The sequence below is a fragment of the Bemisia tabaci genome, chromosome 3 (genome assembly GCF_918797505.1).
Source record: "Bemisia tabaci chromosome 3, PGI_BMITA_v3".
Taxonomy (NCBI): domain Eukaryota; kingdom Metazoa; phylum Arthropoda; class Insecta; order Hemiptera; family Aleyrodidae; genus Bemisia; species Bemisia tabaci.
In genome coordinates this window covers 31,282,310-31,297,824 of record NC_092795.1, presented here as the reverse complement: position 1 = coordinate 31,297,824, position 15,515 = coordinate 31,282,310, and the positions used below count along the sequence as shown (strand labels likewise).

The 15,515-nt window shown below is 37.6% G+C and overlaps 1 protein-coding gene across 4 annotated transcripts in view; it reads right to left on the bottom strand.

The window, feature by feature from the left end:
- The window catches only part of LOC109043943 (tachykinin-like peptides receptor 86C), a 49,407-nt gene that overhangs the window by 7,762 nt on the left and 26,130 nt on the right, over positions 1-15,515 (bottom strand). For 2 of the 4 annotated variants that reach the window (XM_019061320.2, XM_072298160.1), the window contains exons 4-9: positions 15,187-15,298; positions 10,266-10,367; positions 8,942-9,076; positions 7,825-7,902; positions 7,141-7,291; positions 1,229-1,428 (exon numbers count right to left, since the gene is read on the bottom strand). In XM_019061320.2, coding sequence (XP_018916865.2) covers positions 1,229-1,428; positions 7,141-7,291; positions 7,825-7,902; positions 8,942-9,076; positions 10,266-10,367; positions 15,187-15,298 — 778 coding nt within the window. Of the gene's footprint in view, positions 1-1,228; positions 1,429-7,140; positions 7,292-7,824; positions 7,903-8,941; positions 9,077-10,265; positions 10,435-15,186; positions 15,299-15,515 lie in introns of all 4 variants that reach the window. The other 2 variants (XM_019061322.2, XM_019061321.2) reach the window with 2 other exon arrangements.

The following is a 15,515-nucleotide window of genomic DNA, read 5'->3' as shown; positions in this document are numbered from 1 at the left end:
TTGTCAATTTTGGCGGCTAAAAAGTACATTTAAAAAAAACAAACGAACAAAAAAATCCGAACTGTGTTTTTCAGAATGTGTTCTTTTTAGACTGTCACTATTACTATTCTACTTGATTCTATGTATCTTCTGTATACTAATTTAGCTTTGGCACAATTTTTCGTTGGAAGAGGAAAATAAAAGTTGAATTCCAAGTATACAACGGATTCTCATTTTTTCATCCAGTTTAAGAAAATATACTAAGTTTTGCATTTCTGGTCTCTTTTTGGATAATGTTTCAAAAATAATATTAAAGAATAGGGTCTAAAATAGCGTAAAATTCATTCTAAAAGGGCCTAATTTTCAAAATTTTCCGGGGAGGGCCCCCGGACCCCCCTTCTACTGGGGGGCCCCCCAGACCCCCCTAGGGGCCCGCCCCATACTTAATTTAGGGCCAGTCCGCCCCTGACGACAGTTAACGCAGATGAACATACGAGAGGAATGGATAGATGACGGTGCGGGGGTAGGGGAAGCAATAGAGACGAACAGGGAAATTATTACTTCTAAGGTCCTATTATATTAGAGGAGACCACACATACTTAATAAATAAAAACTTAAACTGAGTGCATATCATCGTGAAATTTGGAATTTTTTAGAAGAAAAAATAAATAAAAATAAAATACTACCCTAGTAAAGCAGATTGCCATAAATTATAATTATTACATGGTGAAGTTCTTGCTATACTACTGCATGGAAGTGCTGTGTATGTTGCCTATTTCTGCCTACTGAAGAAGCACTCTTTGTTAAAATCTATTGCAATACAATTGAGACAGGTTACAAGTTTTCAATGCATTGTAAATTGCCTATCTTTTGAGACGTGGAATTAATTTTTTCGATAGTTATAAATTGGTATTTTCTAACCAAATAATGTAAGAATATTGCAATATTGTATGATTAAAAGTTGCAATTTTATTGCCCTGGTTGCAATTTTGATTGAAGCAAGAACGGAGATGGAAAAAAAATATTGAGATTTGACTAAAACAGGCTGAAGATGGAACATGTGATTGGTTCGTAAACAATCATATGTCCTTACAAAAAAAAAAAAAAAAAAAAAAAAAAAAAAAAAAAAAAAAAAAAAAAAAAAAAAATGTAAGTATTCTAAAATAGACGGAAAAACTTTTGTTATTTACAAAGACGAATTGCCTGTGCATTAAAATGATCGAGTAAATATGAAAGTGGAATGCTTTACCTGGCGTTCATCCAGTAGTAAATGATCGGGTTCACCATTGCATTGGACATGGCCAAAAAGTAGAATCCCAGGTACAGATGTTGAATATACCAGCTATACAAAATTTTTTGCTTATGGTGATGAATATAGATGAAGTACGAGTGGTAAGGAAACCAACAGACTGCGAATATAATTACAACTACTATAAACATTTTTACAACCTGTAAAAGATGCAAAGTCCTAAAGTTCACTCACCGTGGTTATTGGACACATCACATGAAAAACCAAACGAAGTACTTTTAAATTCAAAGGAGGCAGTGTGAAGAGGAAGTATCCATGAGCATATCAAAAACAATCTTTTTATTCTTTAAGTTGGATCGTATTGCAAGAAACTGATCCGAAAGCCGTACTTTAGAGTATTTAATATCGACGGCTATCATTAATATATAATTATTATTAATATAAACTTCGAAGGATTCAGACTTTCAGCGATTCTACCTTTTTCTATTTCACTCGAGAGGTTGCCAGATTGTGCGAGAAATTTGAATATTTTAAATGGATTTGGATCGGGAAAAGTGCTAAAAAAGCAACTTATCTGGCAACAATAGAGTCCGGGAGGGACGAGAGGCTGCCTTCCTGGGAAAACCCATGATTTAGCCGGAAATGTCATTAAAACAATTGATTCCGTTTGAAGCATCAATTGTATACTAGAAGAAAGCTATTTTAAAATAATAATTGTAAATGGACACAGATGCTACAGAAAGAGAAAAAGGAAAAGGAAAGGAAATGAAATGAGGGTATGATTACTAATATGCAATCAGAGAGAATAAAACAAAAACATCAGAGAAATGTATATGCGATGAAAGTATAAGAAAAAAACACGAGTGGGCTCATTGCGATTCGGAACTTGAACTATACTATCGTTGAGCAGTTTTTAGACCCCCTACGCCACCGATAATCTTCTTAAGAGGTAAAGAACTTTTGCTACTTCAGCAAGTCAAATCGCGGAAGGAGATCCATGGATTGTCTTTTTCCGCCACCCAATGGAATGACGTCCCAGTCAAATGCGTTTTTGAAGAAATGATCGATCCCCATCATCGCTTCATCTCCACACATCAATTCATGTGCAAATGATGGCACGCTCCGGCGACAAGGTTCTGTGACGAAATCATGTTTGTCTCCAGAGTCTCCAAAATGTATACATCTTAGTGATCAAATGTCCAATCACTGAGAAAAATGGCTCGCGGAGCAAGCCGAATGTCACTCGCGTAGCGAGTGATCGGGGGTCCAGGGGGCGCAGCCCCTTGGCTAGCCGTTCTGGACGCGCAAATGCGCGTCCATAAAAATACATATCGACGGTGAAACTACCAAACCACGTATCTCGTTTGCGGTGTTTAAAAATCTACGCTCACATTTAATTTTTTTGAAGTAGACCAAATCAATATCATTCCTTGAAATTTTCATGGAATTTTCTCCGCACAAAGAGGAAAAATCACAGAAATTTTCAAGGCTGGATGTAAAGTAGTTTTTCATTTAAAAAATAAAGTATGACAGGAAGTCTGCGACGCGACGTCACAAACCGAGATACGTGGTTTGGTAGTTTCACCGTCGATATGCCGATTGCGACGTTACAAGTATCCGCTTTTGTGTGAAGGAACGCGTTAAAAGAATACCAACCAATAGTATTTCATAAAAATGTTTGTACATATGCTTTTCACTCATTCACATATATTTGTAAAAAATCTCAAATAATTTAGATGAAATTTTATTTTTATTTGTATGAATCTGGCACAATTGAATATTATTTAACATCAATGCTTGATGCGTGCAAGATATCACAAACTAGACTAGCATGAGGAGGAGTAGAGGTTAAGATCGGAGCTCATGGACCGGGTGAATGAAGAGAGACGTCAGCGAAAATTTGTAGGAGCAGACAACCATTAGAGAAAAGATTATCTGGACGACCGCCCAAGAGATGAGCAAGAAGCTGGCTCTCTCCTCCTGAACATAATTAAACGCTCATATTCCTGTTTTTGTTTTCATTGGCTTTCTAAATCTTTTATTCATTGATGATTCGATGCTCGAGAGCTTGGCAAACAGGGATATGCCCAAGTCGTTGGTGGAAGAAGAAGAGGGAAAGAAACACTGCAATGAAGATACATTTTCCGACTCTAGACTTTAGCTTTATATATTTCATTTGATTATTTGTTGAATATCAAGGCGCATATGTGTGGTTTTCACCGACGGTTTCGGAACGGTCGGTTTTATAGAGCAGTTAAGGAGGCAGAGCAGTGGCGTGGCGTGCATTTCGATGTATCGATTGTTATGCCATTTAAACCTATGGAAAAGAATCGATCATTAAGGTGTTCGCTGCGAATACCGTGTCTATCGATCTTTTTCCATAGGTTTAAAAGGCATAACAATCGATATATCGCAAAGCACGCCACGCGACTGAGGCAGAGTCACATATAAATCCACAAAAAGGGCTATGTAGACCAAAGGCTATATAGGGCTGTGTATCCAAAGCTATATGTAGACCTTCTCTCTAGAATGTATTGTTTTTTTTGGCGTCTTGATTACAATAAGATATGAAAGACGATAACATCATAATATACGATTATAACGTAAGAAGTACGATTAAAACATAAGAACGTATGTCTCAATTGTTAGAGGAAAATCGTCCTTTCAAAGCAAAATTCCGCTGGTGACTTAGATGGAACGGCGCAGTAGGGAAAAGAGCTTGAGCGCCTTCAATTATTTGTCTATGCAACACAGGCATCCTATGAACACGAATTGTTGCCTGCGTCCCTTATCACCAACATCGCGCCACAGCCATTTATTATTGATCACACCTTGAATACTAATTAACCACTTCTTGATTGTGATGTCTCCGAACTTCCGCTCTTTCTTTAAGTCTCCGAAGAAAACTTGTTTATATTCTTGCGTGCAATTTTCAGAGGTTCTTATCAGATCTTTAAAGACGCACACTTTTACGGATTCAACGCGTTGATTAAAATAAAACATGGTAAGTATAAAAAGTTTTCGACATCACGAACAAAGGTACATTTCCTCTTTTATACCAACGACTAGATGCCTGTGGTCACTACGCGGCCGCCAACCAATGAGAAAAGCTACACGTAGAAAAAAGTAGAACAACCACGTTCAACTTATTTAAGAGATGAATGAATTCCAAAGCCGACGGGTGCGTGCGAAAGAAAGCATATTCGTTTCCGAGTGCAATGTTGTGTACCGATTGTTATGTTTTATTTTTGTACACCCTTTTTAAAAAACTACACACAGTTTTTGTAGAAGTTTCCGAGAAATTCCCGAAATTATTTGAAATAAAATCACAAAAAATTTCGACGCGATATATCCGTTCGTTCCGTTTTCTTCCTATTAAACCAAAATTAATTTTACGCGAATCGAGTTTCAGAATCGCTGCATCGTTTGAACGCCGTCCGAGTTGCTGAATCGTTGCAATTAAGATACTTATTTACCCTTTAATTGTAGCAAAAACCGGGCAGAGACCGTCAAAAGAAATGACGAGCGGTCCTAGTTTTGCGGCGATTATGTAATTGCGCAAGCGAGAGAAGGGAGCTTAGTCGAGTGTAGAGTCATCTTCACAATGTGATGCGCCTTCAATCCAGTTAGCGGCAATCTATACTATAAGCTCCAAGACCTCCTAATTTTGCGAAACTGGTAACGCTTAGTTCAAGCGTTCTACCGGGCCGATTTTCATGATTTTTGCGGCTATCGACGGGCAATTGCCTCTAGATAAGCCAACTCTTTTCAGATTTTCAAAATATGGCCCACGTTTTTTTATATTACGTGGTAAAGTTGCGAATTCTCCCATTTAAACAATGTAAATTTATATTTTTTGTCATAGTTCCTTTGAGCGTTCTACCGGGCCGATTTCCAAGTTTTTTGCGGTAATCGACGGGTAATTGGCCCTAGATGAGCCCGCTCTATTCAGATTTTGGAAATAGGACCCAGGTTTTTTTACAATCACGTTATAAAAGTGAGTGAATTTTCAGAATGCTCCGATACTGCTACCGCTATGCGCGGGAGGATGCGCAGTGGTCGAGGAGGTTGCGCAGTAGCTGTGTAGCCTGCGCATCAGCTCTACACTTATCTACAAAAGATTCGCACTAGCATCCCTAAGATGAGCGGTGGCCGAGTCGTCTAAGACGTCCGAAGCGTCCACTTAGAACAAGGTGTGTGTTCGATCCCCGTCTCCCGATATATTTGATTATTACCTGATCATCGATATTCGTTGTTTTACTGCAATATTCCATCAAGCAGTCATTCCAAAACGCGCCCTTTAGACTTCAAAAAAAATTTTGTTTCTTTATTCATCAAAACCAAAAATTATTTCATTCTAAAAGTAAAGTTTACCTCATATCGTAATTTTTTAGGGGAAAAATAAATAAAACTAACACCGATAGGAGGGTAAAAATAGGGCCGCGAAGCGGCCAGGGGGCGTAGCCCCCTAGTATGCCTATACTCGTGGTAGAGTAGTTATCGCAAATAACTCTCGCATTGCGTTTGGTGCAATGCGAGGAGTATTCATGCAGTCTTGTAGGCGCTAATATGCATCTGACGCCGACCGTACTTTTTGGCGCAATGCTTAAAGTATTCCTACAGTCTTGCAGGCGCTGATATGACTTTGACACTGACCGCACCGTCGCGCGTCGCGTCGTCGGCGCGATTATTCGAACTCGCGCTAGGATAATTGCGGCATCGAAAAATGGGGCTTTAAAGGCCCATGTTGTGTTTCGAGCGACACCATATGAGAAGTTCAACGTTGCCTCGTCTCTCCCGATAAAACCTTTTTTCTGAGAAAAGTTGGAAAGTTTTTCTATGTTCGCTTTTTCAGATTGAATGGACCATTAAACAAGTTAAGAATTTAAGCACTCTGATACACGATTCTTCAACAGAATTTCATGCAGAACACGATTCGCGCAACGAAAAATACTAAAATCAACTTCTACCTAAGCTACTAACGTTTTTATTGACCATTGGTTACGGGAACTGAATTCAAAGCGTGTACAGCTTGACCTTAGCGTCAAGATTGATGTTGTCATATTTTCATATTACTGAGACTGTCATAGTGACGTTTGGCGTGCAATTTAACCTTGGTAAATTATTCTTTCCTCCATGAGCGGAAAGGTTGAATGTATTCATAAAAGACGTTATTACCACGGTTAGGAGTTAATGTAGGGTCAGGGTATTCTCGTTGCCTATTGGTGTTCACACCGCGAGCCTGCAATCTTGGGATCAAAGGATTGCGGAAATTTTCAATAATTTTTTTCAATTTTTTTTAAATGAGAAAGAGGCTAAATTAATTGTTTGAAATATATACAGAATATTCTGCCGAAGGAGAAGAAAACTTATGATAATTTTAAAGAAATCACGCTGAGTGTGGCAGGGAGTCTGCTTCTGCAACGTCTCAGAAGGAGATCCGTGGCTTCGCACTTCGATCATCGCATTGTTTATAGCTCGTTCAAAGTTGATCTCTGAACTTCCTATTGTGCGAATATTATGCTTTATTCACGTGAAATTTTGAGGTACGCTTCCGCCGAAAATCCATCACCCACAGCGATTTCCATTACAAAAACCACCCCGGGCGCGCAGCCGAACTGTCAGCGAACCGAAAAAAAGCGCCCGAAATTAACGAAAAACCGCACGTCTCCCGGCAAGACTAACGGTATAACCGATCTTTCCAAGGGAGCAAGGGGGGCCGAGCTCGCCGGCCATCCCCTATATTTTTCCCGCCATCGGGGGACCGGAACGGTCAAGCCGGTTCTGATAAAATAACAACCGATGAACTAGCCTCAAGTGAAAAAAAAAGAATGGTGAAAAAAAGGGAGAGAAAACACAGGAATTGATGTGATACCTAAAACATAAAGTCAGGTTTCGATTGAAATTATTACCTTTTTCTTAGATTGAATAGAATCTTGCTGTCTTTGCGTTAATTCTCCGATTGCTTTACTTCCCCAAAGTGCTTTCCCCATCGCAGAATAGCATAATATCATCGCTGACATTGGAATTATATACGTTAGGATAAAAATTATTACATTGTATCTGCAAATAGAACACACTAATTAATTGTTGTTGTCGTTGTTGTTTAGGGAACTTTTTGAAGGCCACTATTATCTTAAATGCCAGTAATGCTAAAATGAATTAGAAGATCCCTTTAGTTGGCGAGGACGGCAAAATCTAATTTATTGCGTTTGGAGTTTTTTCCCCTTTGTACTTTACGAACTCTTTCGGACGATTTTCTCGCCGAAGAGAGCCCGGAAAAATGTATGTCAGAACTGAGCTTTATAGAGAGGCAGAATTATCGCATTTGTTCGTATTATCAGTGATTTATATTAGAGAACTTTATCCTGCACTTGGATCCCTTTAATTTAGGAGGAATGGGGCTTCTTTCCATCAACCATGAGTAACGTAACACGTTTGCAACGTAGTTTTAAAAGTTCAAAAATCGCAAAAGTTAAATTTCTCGACGGTTAAGGGAGTATCATCAATTTGTGATTTTGAGCATTGCAATGTCAAAATTACTTTCGCGCAGAGAAAGACAAGAGAAAAGCACGTTAAAGTTGTTGAATACTTACAAATAGTCGTACGTTGAATCCATCGGAAGGCCATCAGGCCAATTTAGGATGCAATGGATGATCGTTTCATTTCTCCAACTGCAAAACAGAACGAATAATTCTATGGATATCATCTTATGAAATCTGAAGATCTCTATATTAGCCTCGCATGAAATACTATTCCTACTTATTGGTCTGACTCTACACTTAAAACTCTTTATCAAACTGGTTTCATAGTAACCAAAACATTCTATAAATTCATCATCAAATATTTTGAGTATGACAAATTGGTTTTATAATAATTAAATACGTTATTGAAAACCTGCAACACTCCTCTCGCATTTTTTGTTTAGTACGTGGCATCAGTTCCATGTTTTATAGGGATTGAAAAAATAATACCTGTAATCGCAATATTTTTATTTTACAAATATGCGATTCCAGAAATGGCCGGAAATTTTTCTAGGTATTGTTGACAAAAGGAGAAAAAAAAGTGTTATATTTACATGAGTATATTATATTAACTGCTGTAGGTGCATGTGATCTTCACATTGTAACAATGCTTTAAAAGAAAAAGCTTCATTGTTTAAATAGCTGCCGTCCAAATTTCCATCACCAAGTAAAACAAGAACCAATTGAATCAGTGAGAACGAAAACATACCAACTCGAAAAATGGAAAATAATTAAGACACACACAAAACTACATATAAGGTGAAGAATTTAGTCTAAGAAAAAGATTTTTGGTGCCTAAAAGCAAATACATAAGGAAACTTTAAATGTCCAAGTTGGAACAGGTATGGTAACTTCAATGACCTTTATGATAATTGTCTGTCCTTAGTGAAAATCGAGCATTTTTGAGTTACCGAGTTGGTGTGTTTTCGTTCTCACTGATTCAATTATCACCATACAAAATAGAGACATTTTTCGTTCCTCTAAAGTAATGAATGTTTCCTCTCACTTTTGTGGACGAAAATGCTTTCGTGGTCAGATAACAAAAAAGTTCTATCGGCCTTGTGTCCTTCACAGTTGTGAAAGAGAGACTGGGAAAAATCCTTCAACGATTGACATCTGCACTTCATTCCGAAGAAGAACTGTGATAAGCTTTTGACTTTTTTTATTATTTTTTTTATTTTATTCTTACCTGTAAACTTTAGTCGTTGAGTAAATGAAGCTTGGCAAGCCGAGCAAGAGACTAGCAGTCCAAATTATTCCCAAGACTATGCGGGCGCAACGTCGGGTCGTCCGTGGTTTTAAGGGACGAACTATCGCGATATAACTGCATTAATAAAAAAAAATAATAAACGAACATTAGTCACTCGAGCGAAGAACAAGAACAATGCGGAAATGCTTTTACAGTGAAGCGCAAAAGTAGGGGTGTCAGAGAAACGTGTGCAAGCGTTTAAGGAATGTGAATTTATGGGGCTCTTACTCCTGCCCAGTAAGGGTAGGCACACGTTTGCGGAAAATATTTTGCGAACATGACTTTCATGCATGTAATAAATAAAAGCCAGCCCTCAAAGGCTTCTACTCTTTCAGTTCTATGAACGCAGAGGTTTTTATAGCGACTTCAAACGCTCTTGCCAAACTAATAAGCTCTATTTTCTCAATTTTAGGCCCTAAATGCGGTTTCATACTGGCCCTTTGTGCTCGGGACATTTAGCCATCATTTTTTTTGAATATCCCGTTAAATTGTCGCATTATTCTCTTTTATTGCCACGAAATAAGCTTCTTTGTCCAACGAAAATTGTCTGGAATAAATTGATCGCTGTTCAACTTGTATTGAGAGCGCAGGTAAGCGGCGATTGGGGAATAGGTTATCGGAAAACATTGGGGTGAAAATTATATGATATCATTTTGTGGTCGTTGCATGGACAGGTACAAGAACTCATAAAACTTCCTCCCCTCCGCCCCCACTCTTATAAATACCATGTAATACAAGGAAAGTTCGAAGCCTGGAAATTACAATTTTTATCTTCTATTCCTTTAGAGTGACAACTGCCCGGTAATGTAAATACTGTCAGTTGAGGTTTTAAGAGAAATAGGTCAAACTTCCTTAAAAGGGACATCATTATTAGACAAAATACCGGGACCGGCCCCCAAGCATTCCTCATATATTTGACTTTGAACTATCACGAAAAGGGCAAAATACTACTCGTAATTACTTAGGGGCGGTAAAAAGTCAAATTTGGGCATTTTTCTATAGACGAGCGTCGATTGACTTTGAATGTCAAATAAATGCTACCTGTGGAAATGATGTATGTAACATTGAAAATTTCAAGATCGATCTTCAATGTATCGATATATTTAATTAATCGGAGACTCAGGAATTTGTTTATTTTCCTTCTTAGGTACACATTATTAAGATTTTTTATTACCTACTTTTATATTATTTTTTTAATTTTGTTCCGTGGCCTCGCAGGAAACTGATTATTTATTTGTTAAAAATGACGTAGAGGGATGCTTACCGATCGACGGAAATTCCAGTTAAAGTGAAAACGCTAGCTGCAACGACCACAATACCGATGTAGTTATTGACTTTACAGTAGCTCTCTCCAAATTGCCAATTACTGAAACAATTGATTCTCATGTAGGCATCTGGGATCGAGCGAGATTTGTACGAATGCATTATATGTCCTGGAAAATGGCGTCACTTTCTAAGTTAATGAGGGATGATATGCCCAGGCTTTAAAATTACTCAAGTCTGCCTGACGTGCGTTTTTTCTTCCTTTTTACGATGTGATTTGACAAAATAAAATTATATATAAAGTGCATGATATCTGAACACAATGAACTCACAAGTAAAAGTACGATATATATTATTCGTATAAATATGAGGACTGATGCACTTATTCCCTGTAGAAAATTGGCAGTAGACTCTGTGTTCCAAAATACCATAGACCTACAGCCGGCTGTAAGATTTCCAATAGCTTCTATAGCCGGCTACACAATTTCTTATAGCTTTTTATAGCCGATGGCGACTAAGCAACAGCCAGGCGATAAAGTGTATGCTAAACGTTACTAATTACGGATGCTAGGACTTAGTGAGTTTTTGGACTACTGCTCTCTTTTGGGGCCGTAGCATCTTGATTTATTTTGCGAGGAAAGCTCCGTATGTTTCGATGGATGCCTGTCATTCCTAATATATTAGAGCGCCTTCAGTTTCGTATGATACCGTGCAATACCTCTGGTGTGAAACAGTTGCTTCAAGCGCCGTGGTACGCTGCGGCGCGGCGCGCGGCGCGGCAGGCGGGCAGCCAGCGCGAAACACGCATTGGCGCCTACAAACCTAACAGGGATACTTCACGCGTTGCGCAATGCGTGAAGTATCCCTGTTAGGTTTGTAGGCGCCAGTGCGTCGCCGCCGCTAGGCTCTAATATTTAATCTGGCGGAGCCATTGTTATTCAACTCATGATTTTGAAATGTTTGCACATCCTGTATGGATTATTCTCATTTTAATTGATGAAAACAAATATGTATTAAAGGAAAATATAATGTGTGTTTTGTAAATATTAAGGTGGCTCCGTATCAAATTAATGATTTCCAAAGCACACGAATTTCTACACAATTTCTTATAGCCTTTTATAATCGATGGCGAAAAAGCAACAGCCAGGCGATAAAGTTTAAGGCCCGGCGATAGGAACTATAGCCCGGCTGTATAATTTTGTATCACTTCGTATAGCCCGGCCGTATGATTTTCTCCGCATTCTACAGCCAGCTATATGATTTTCTGTAGCCTTCTTTAGCCAGCTATATGAATTCCTATGGTATTTTGAAACGCAGCTCTTATCGCCAATTTTTACCAGGGTTGGTCTCTTCAAAGGAAGGCAAGGATACCATCTCTACAATGTCTCAAATGTAAGTGAACTGTACTTTTTGACAGCAGCTGATTTATTATAACAGGACGCCGTATGGTGACCGTATACCTACTGAAAGGGCATCGCGAATGAATTGGCGGGAAGAAAAAGAAGAAAACACTACGAAAAACGAATCAAGCCATTCGCGTAATTTCAAGTAAAATATGTCGTAAAGCGCACATTGCAAAGAAGTTGAATATTGAGCTCATTTTTTGCTTCAATATTTGAGCTCAAGGAATCGTTTGGATCTCAAAATGTGATAAAAACGCCGTACAAGCCGTTAATTTCCGTAGCTAGATAGGAGTTTTTATAGATGAGCCAAAAATACTGGTTCTTCATTGCAATATGCCGTTCATTCGTACAGTAAAAGCTCATTCCATTCTTCAACCTCAAGAGTATATAAGTCTCGAAAACACAAAAATGTCATTAAACTCCTTCATCCCACGCAATACCCTTTAAGGATTCAACTCAACGATGGACGATAGAGAGGCACCAGTCATGGTATTACTCCATAATTAGGAAGGGATTTAGCAATCTGAAGGTTAATTGGACTTCATTTTGAAAGTTGAAACTACAATATCTGGCTTAGTTCAGAAACAGCGTATGTTTTATTAGTTTCCCCATGTACAAAAGTGTTTCTACGGATGAGCCACATTGTAGTTCTTAGTTGCAAAATGTAGTTCAATTTGACGGAACCGGAATTAGCCTAACCGCACGTCAGATATTGCTTAATTTTCTCTCGTATATTTGATTCTTAAACAGAAAATTCAGCAACGCTAAAACTTAAATTTATGTACGTATATTTCTCATAATCTAGGGTATCCATATGGGAAGTTCAAGGCGTTATGTACTTTATTTCTCTGTTGAAAAAGTAAAATATGGAAGAAAATTAGGCAACGCTAAATGCAGTTATAGGTTCCTCCCGGTTAGTTCGTCTAATTTGTCCGTAACGAGATTAAATAGGTTGGCTTTTCTTGGACTGTATTCAGAGAGTTTTCTCCGTGTATTTTCGTTCCCTCCATTGGTAAACATTACGTAGAAACAACGTGTTTACTTACTAATGAGCGGATATAAGTGGACTTATCCAGATATCGACTTATTATGATAAGAGTCAATCTAAAAGAGGTTCTTCACGAGATTACAGTAGTTATTTATAATATTAACACCTAAATATTGCGTCAATACCGTAACTTTTTTAAAATTATTATTATTTTTTTTTACAGTATCTGAAAAGGATATAAATGAGCCAGGAGTGTAACATCTTGCAAGAAAAGGGTTTCTCATAAACTCTCTGAGTTCCAAAATCGAATGAATATAGCAATTTTGAGTCCGATCCTTAAATTTCATTATGTAATTATCCTACAAATCATCCTAGTAATGTTGAAAACAGTTTGATAAAGTTGGAGATAAAACTCTACTGAATACTAATCTTCTTTTCGTATCTACCTAGTTAAATTAAGCCGAAGTGGGAGGTATTCGATAGCTCTCAATACACATTGTGAAGGGACACAGAGATGCAAACTATCTCGAGCAAAAATTTACTTCTCTCAGATGATTTATATTCGACTTCAGCAGGAAAAGCCATTAACTAATTGATTCTGAAGTCTATGTCAAAAATTGCATTTTTAGATAAATAAGTTGGGACAGGAATTGGCGTCGTTTTCATCACAGAGCCCATCAATAACTTTGTATCCGCGAGTTTGTCGAAAGAACCGCTGTGTCACCCGCGAAATATTTTGACTTTATTATTTAGCAGCAAAATCGAAAAATCGATTTCGACGAAGATCGCTGTCGTGTCGCGTAAGTTCCACAAAATATAGGAAATGTGATTCATTCAGATGGATATAAAAAATTAAGAATGATGTAAATTATTGAACCAAACGGGCCTTCAGCTTTTACAGCATTTTCAAAAGGCAGCTCGATAAAATTGGATTATTAAGACTTCGACTGTTAAACATTTTGGAGGAAACAATTTTTTCCTCTGCACAGTCTTGCTAGGCAAGGAAGACTTGCAGTAATGAAAGAGGAAAATACGTAGAATATACTGTAAAAGGAAGATGTAAGATAAAGGAGAATATAAAAGAAAGAGAAAATTCAAATTTCTATTTCAGATCTAAAGTTTTTGTTCAATTCGCCGGTGGCAGATCTCGCCTGGCCTTTTTAGGGGAAAGACCTGGCTAAGAGGTTAAAAGCCGCCAAGAGCTAGCTGAAGTCTCACCCAATTATGCTCGTTTGAAAATTATTCCCGTTTCCTGGCGCGTGCAAATAACTGCAGTTACTGCAGTCTCTTTTCTACGGACGTCATTGAAATTTGAATCATTAGCAGGGTCTAAGCTTATCCGCACTTTTTCAACGTATTGGAACGTGCATTTCAAAAAGGCTTAATTGAGATGAAAAAAGCTTTTGGGAAATAAACCACTACAAGTTAAAAAGTAAAAATAGGAGAGCCTTTCCTAAATAATTTCATTAACTTGAAGTTTCAACGCAAATTATCATTCAAGCACTCTTATCGTGCATGCGATCAAAATTACTATGAATCGTGGACAATTAAACTTCTCTCAATAAGAGGTGTTGCTTATCATTAGATTTTCTGTGTATAATCATTAATATTACAAATCCGCACCGATACGTTATTAGGGGCATGGAGAACAAGGCGCATATGAGTGCAGTTTTTGAAAAATATTAGTTGAGATACTCGTGATTTCAACTAAAACGACTCTTTAAAATGTCTTCTGTGAAAAATTCACTACTAATATCAAATTTTCATGCATCAAAAAGTGAGTTTGAATTTTCTCTCCACCATAAGGCTCCATGTAAGTTTATATACTGAAACAAGTATTTTTTGATATAGCAAAAACTACACTCATGCGCCTGATGTCCTCAAAGCGCCAAGCTCCTCATATGCATACTACTTACTTTGCGAAAGGTGGTTCTAAAGCACTTAGAAAGAACGATTCGATAGTCAATCAATCAATTTGCAATGTCAAGACTTTGAGGTATTTTCCGAAAATTCCCAACTGTGAATCACTTCGTAGTTAGTAAAGTATTTTTTGCATAAAAGACCGAGATATACTTTGAGCTAACAACCAAAAATACGTTCTGAGAGAAAAACGCAAATCGGAAGACAAAAAGTTTTTTATTATTCACTCTGGACCCTTTTTTGAAGTTATCTTGAAGTGTCTCTCGATCAATTATATGAACAAATATCGAACCAACCACAGGCAGATGTGATAAGCAGAGCTATTTTTTTTTTTTTTTTTTTTTAAATTTTCTAAAATTCAGAAGTTATGGAGAAATCCATCATCATTGAATCTTCCTCAAAGAGAGAGAAAGAGGCCGGAAAGAGAGTGATGATTGTTGCTCCCTTATAACTGTCTTAAAGAAAGTGTTGAGTCCCCAAAAGTAAAACCTTCCACCTGTCATCAAGAGGCCAGTGGAGGGTCTCTTGTCTCTGGGTGTACCTCACAATGACACAAACTGAGGTATTTTGCAAAGTAAATGTGAAGTTAGTTTTTTAAATAAATGTAATACCTATTTATCATGTAGGTGAAATTAAATGTGCAGTTAAAAATTGACATCATTAAATCCGCTATGCTCAAATTGACAAGGAAGTAATTCGTTACGGTTCGCATCCTCCTGTGAGCTGGAGACAGACAAAAAATAGAGAATGATATAATTACTATTCAGAAATTTCGTGAACTTAGTCATAAGTAAAAGAGGAGTTGCTAATTGTTTACAGTCTTATTGTGTTATATTTTATCATTTTTTAGAGTATGTGAATAAATAGCTAATCGAGTGGAAAGTGAATAAACATTGGAAAAAACCCGGTAATAACTTTTTGATAAAAACCTGTCATTGTG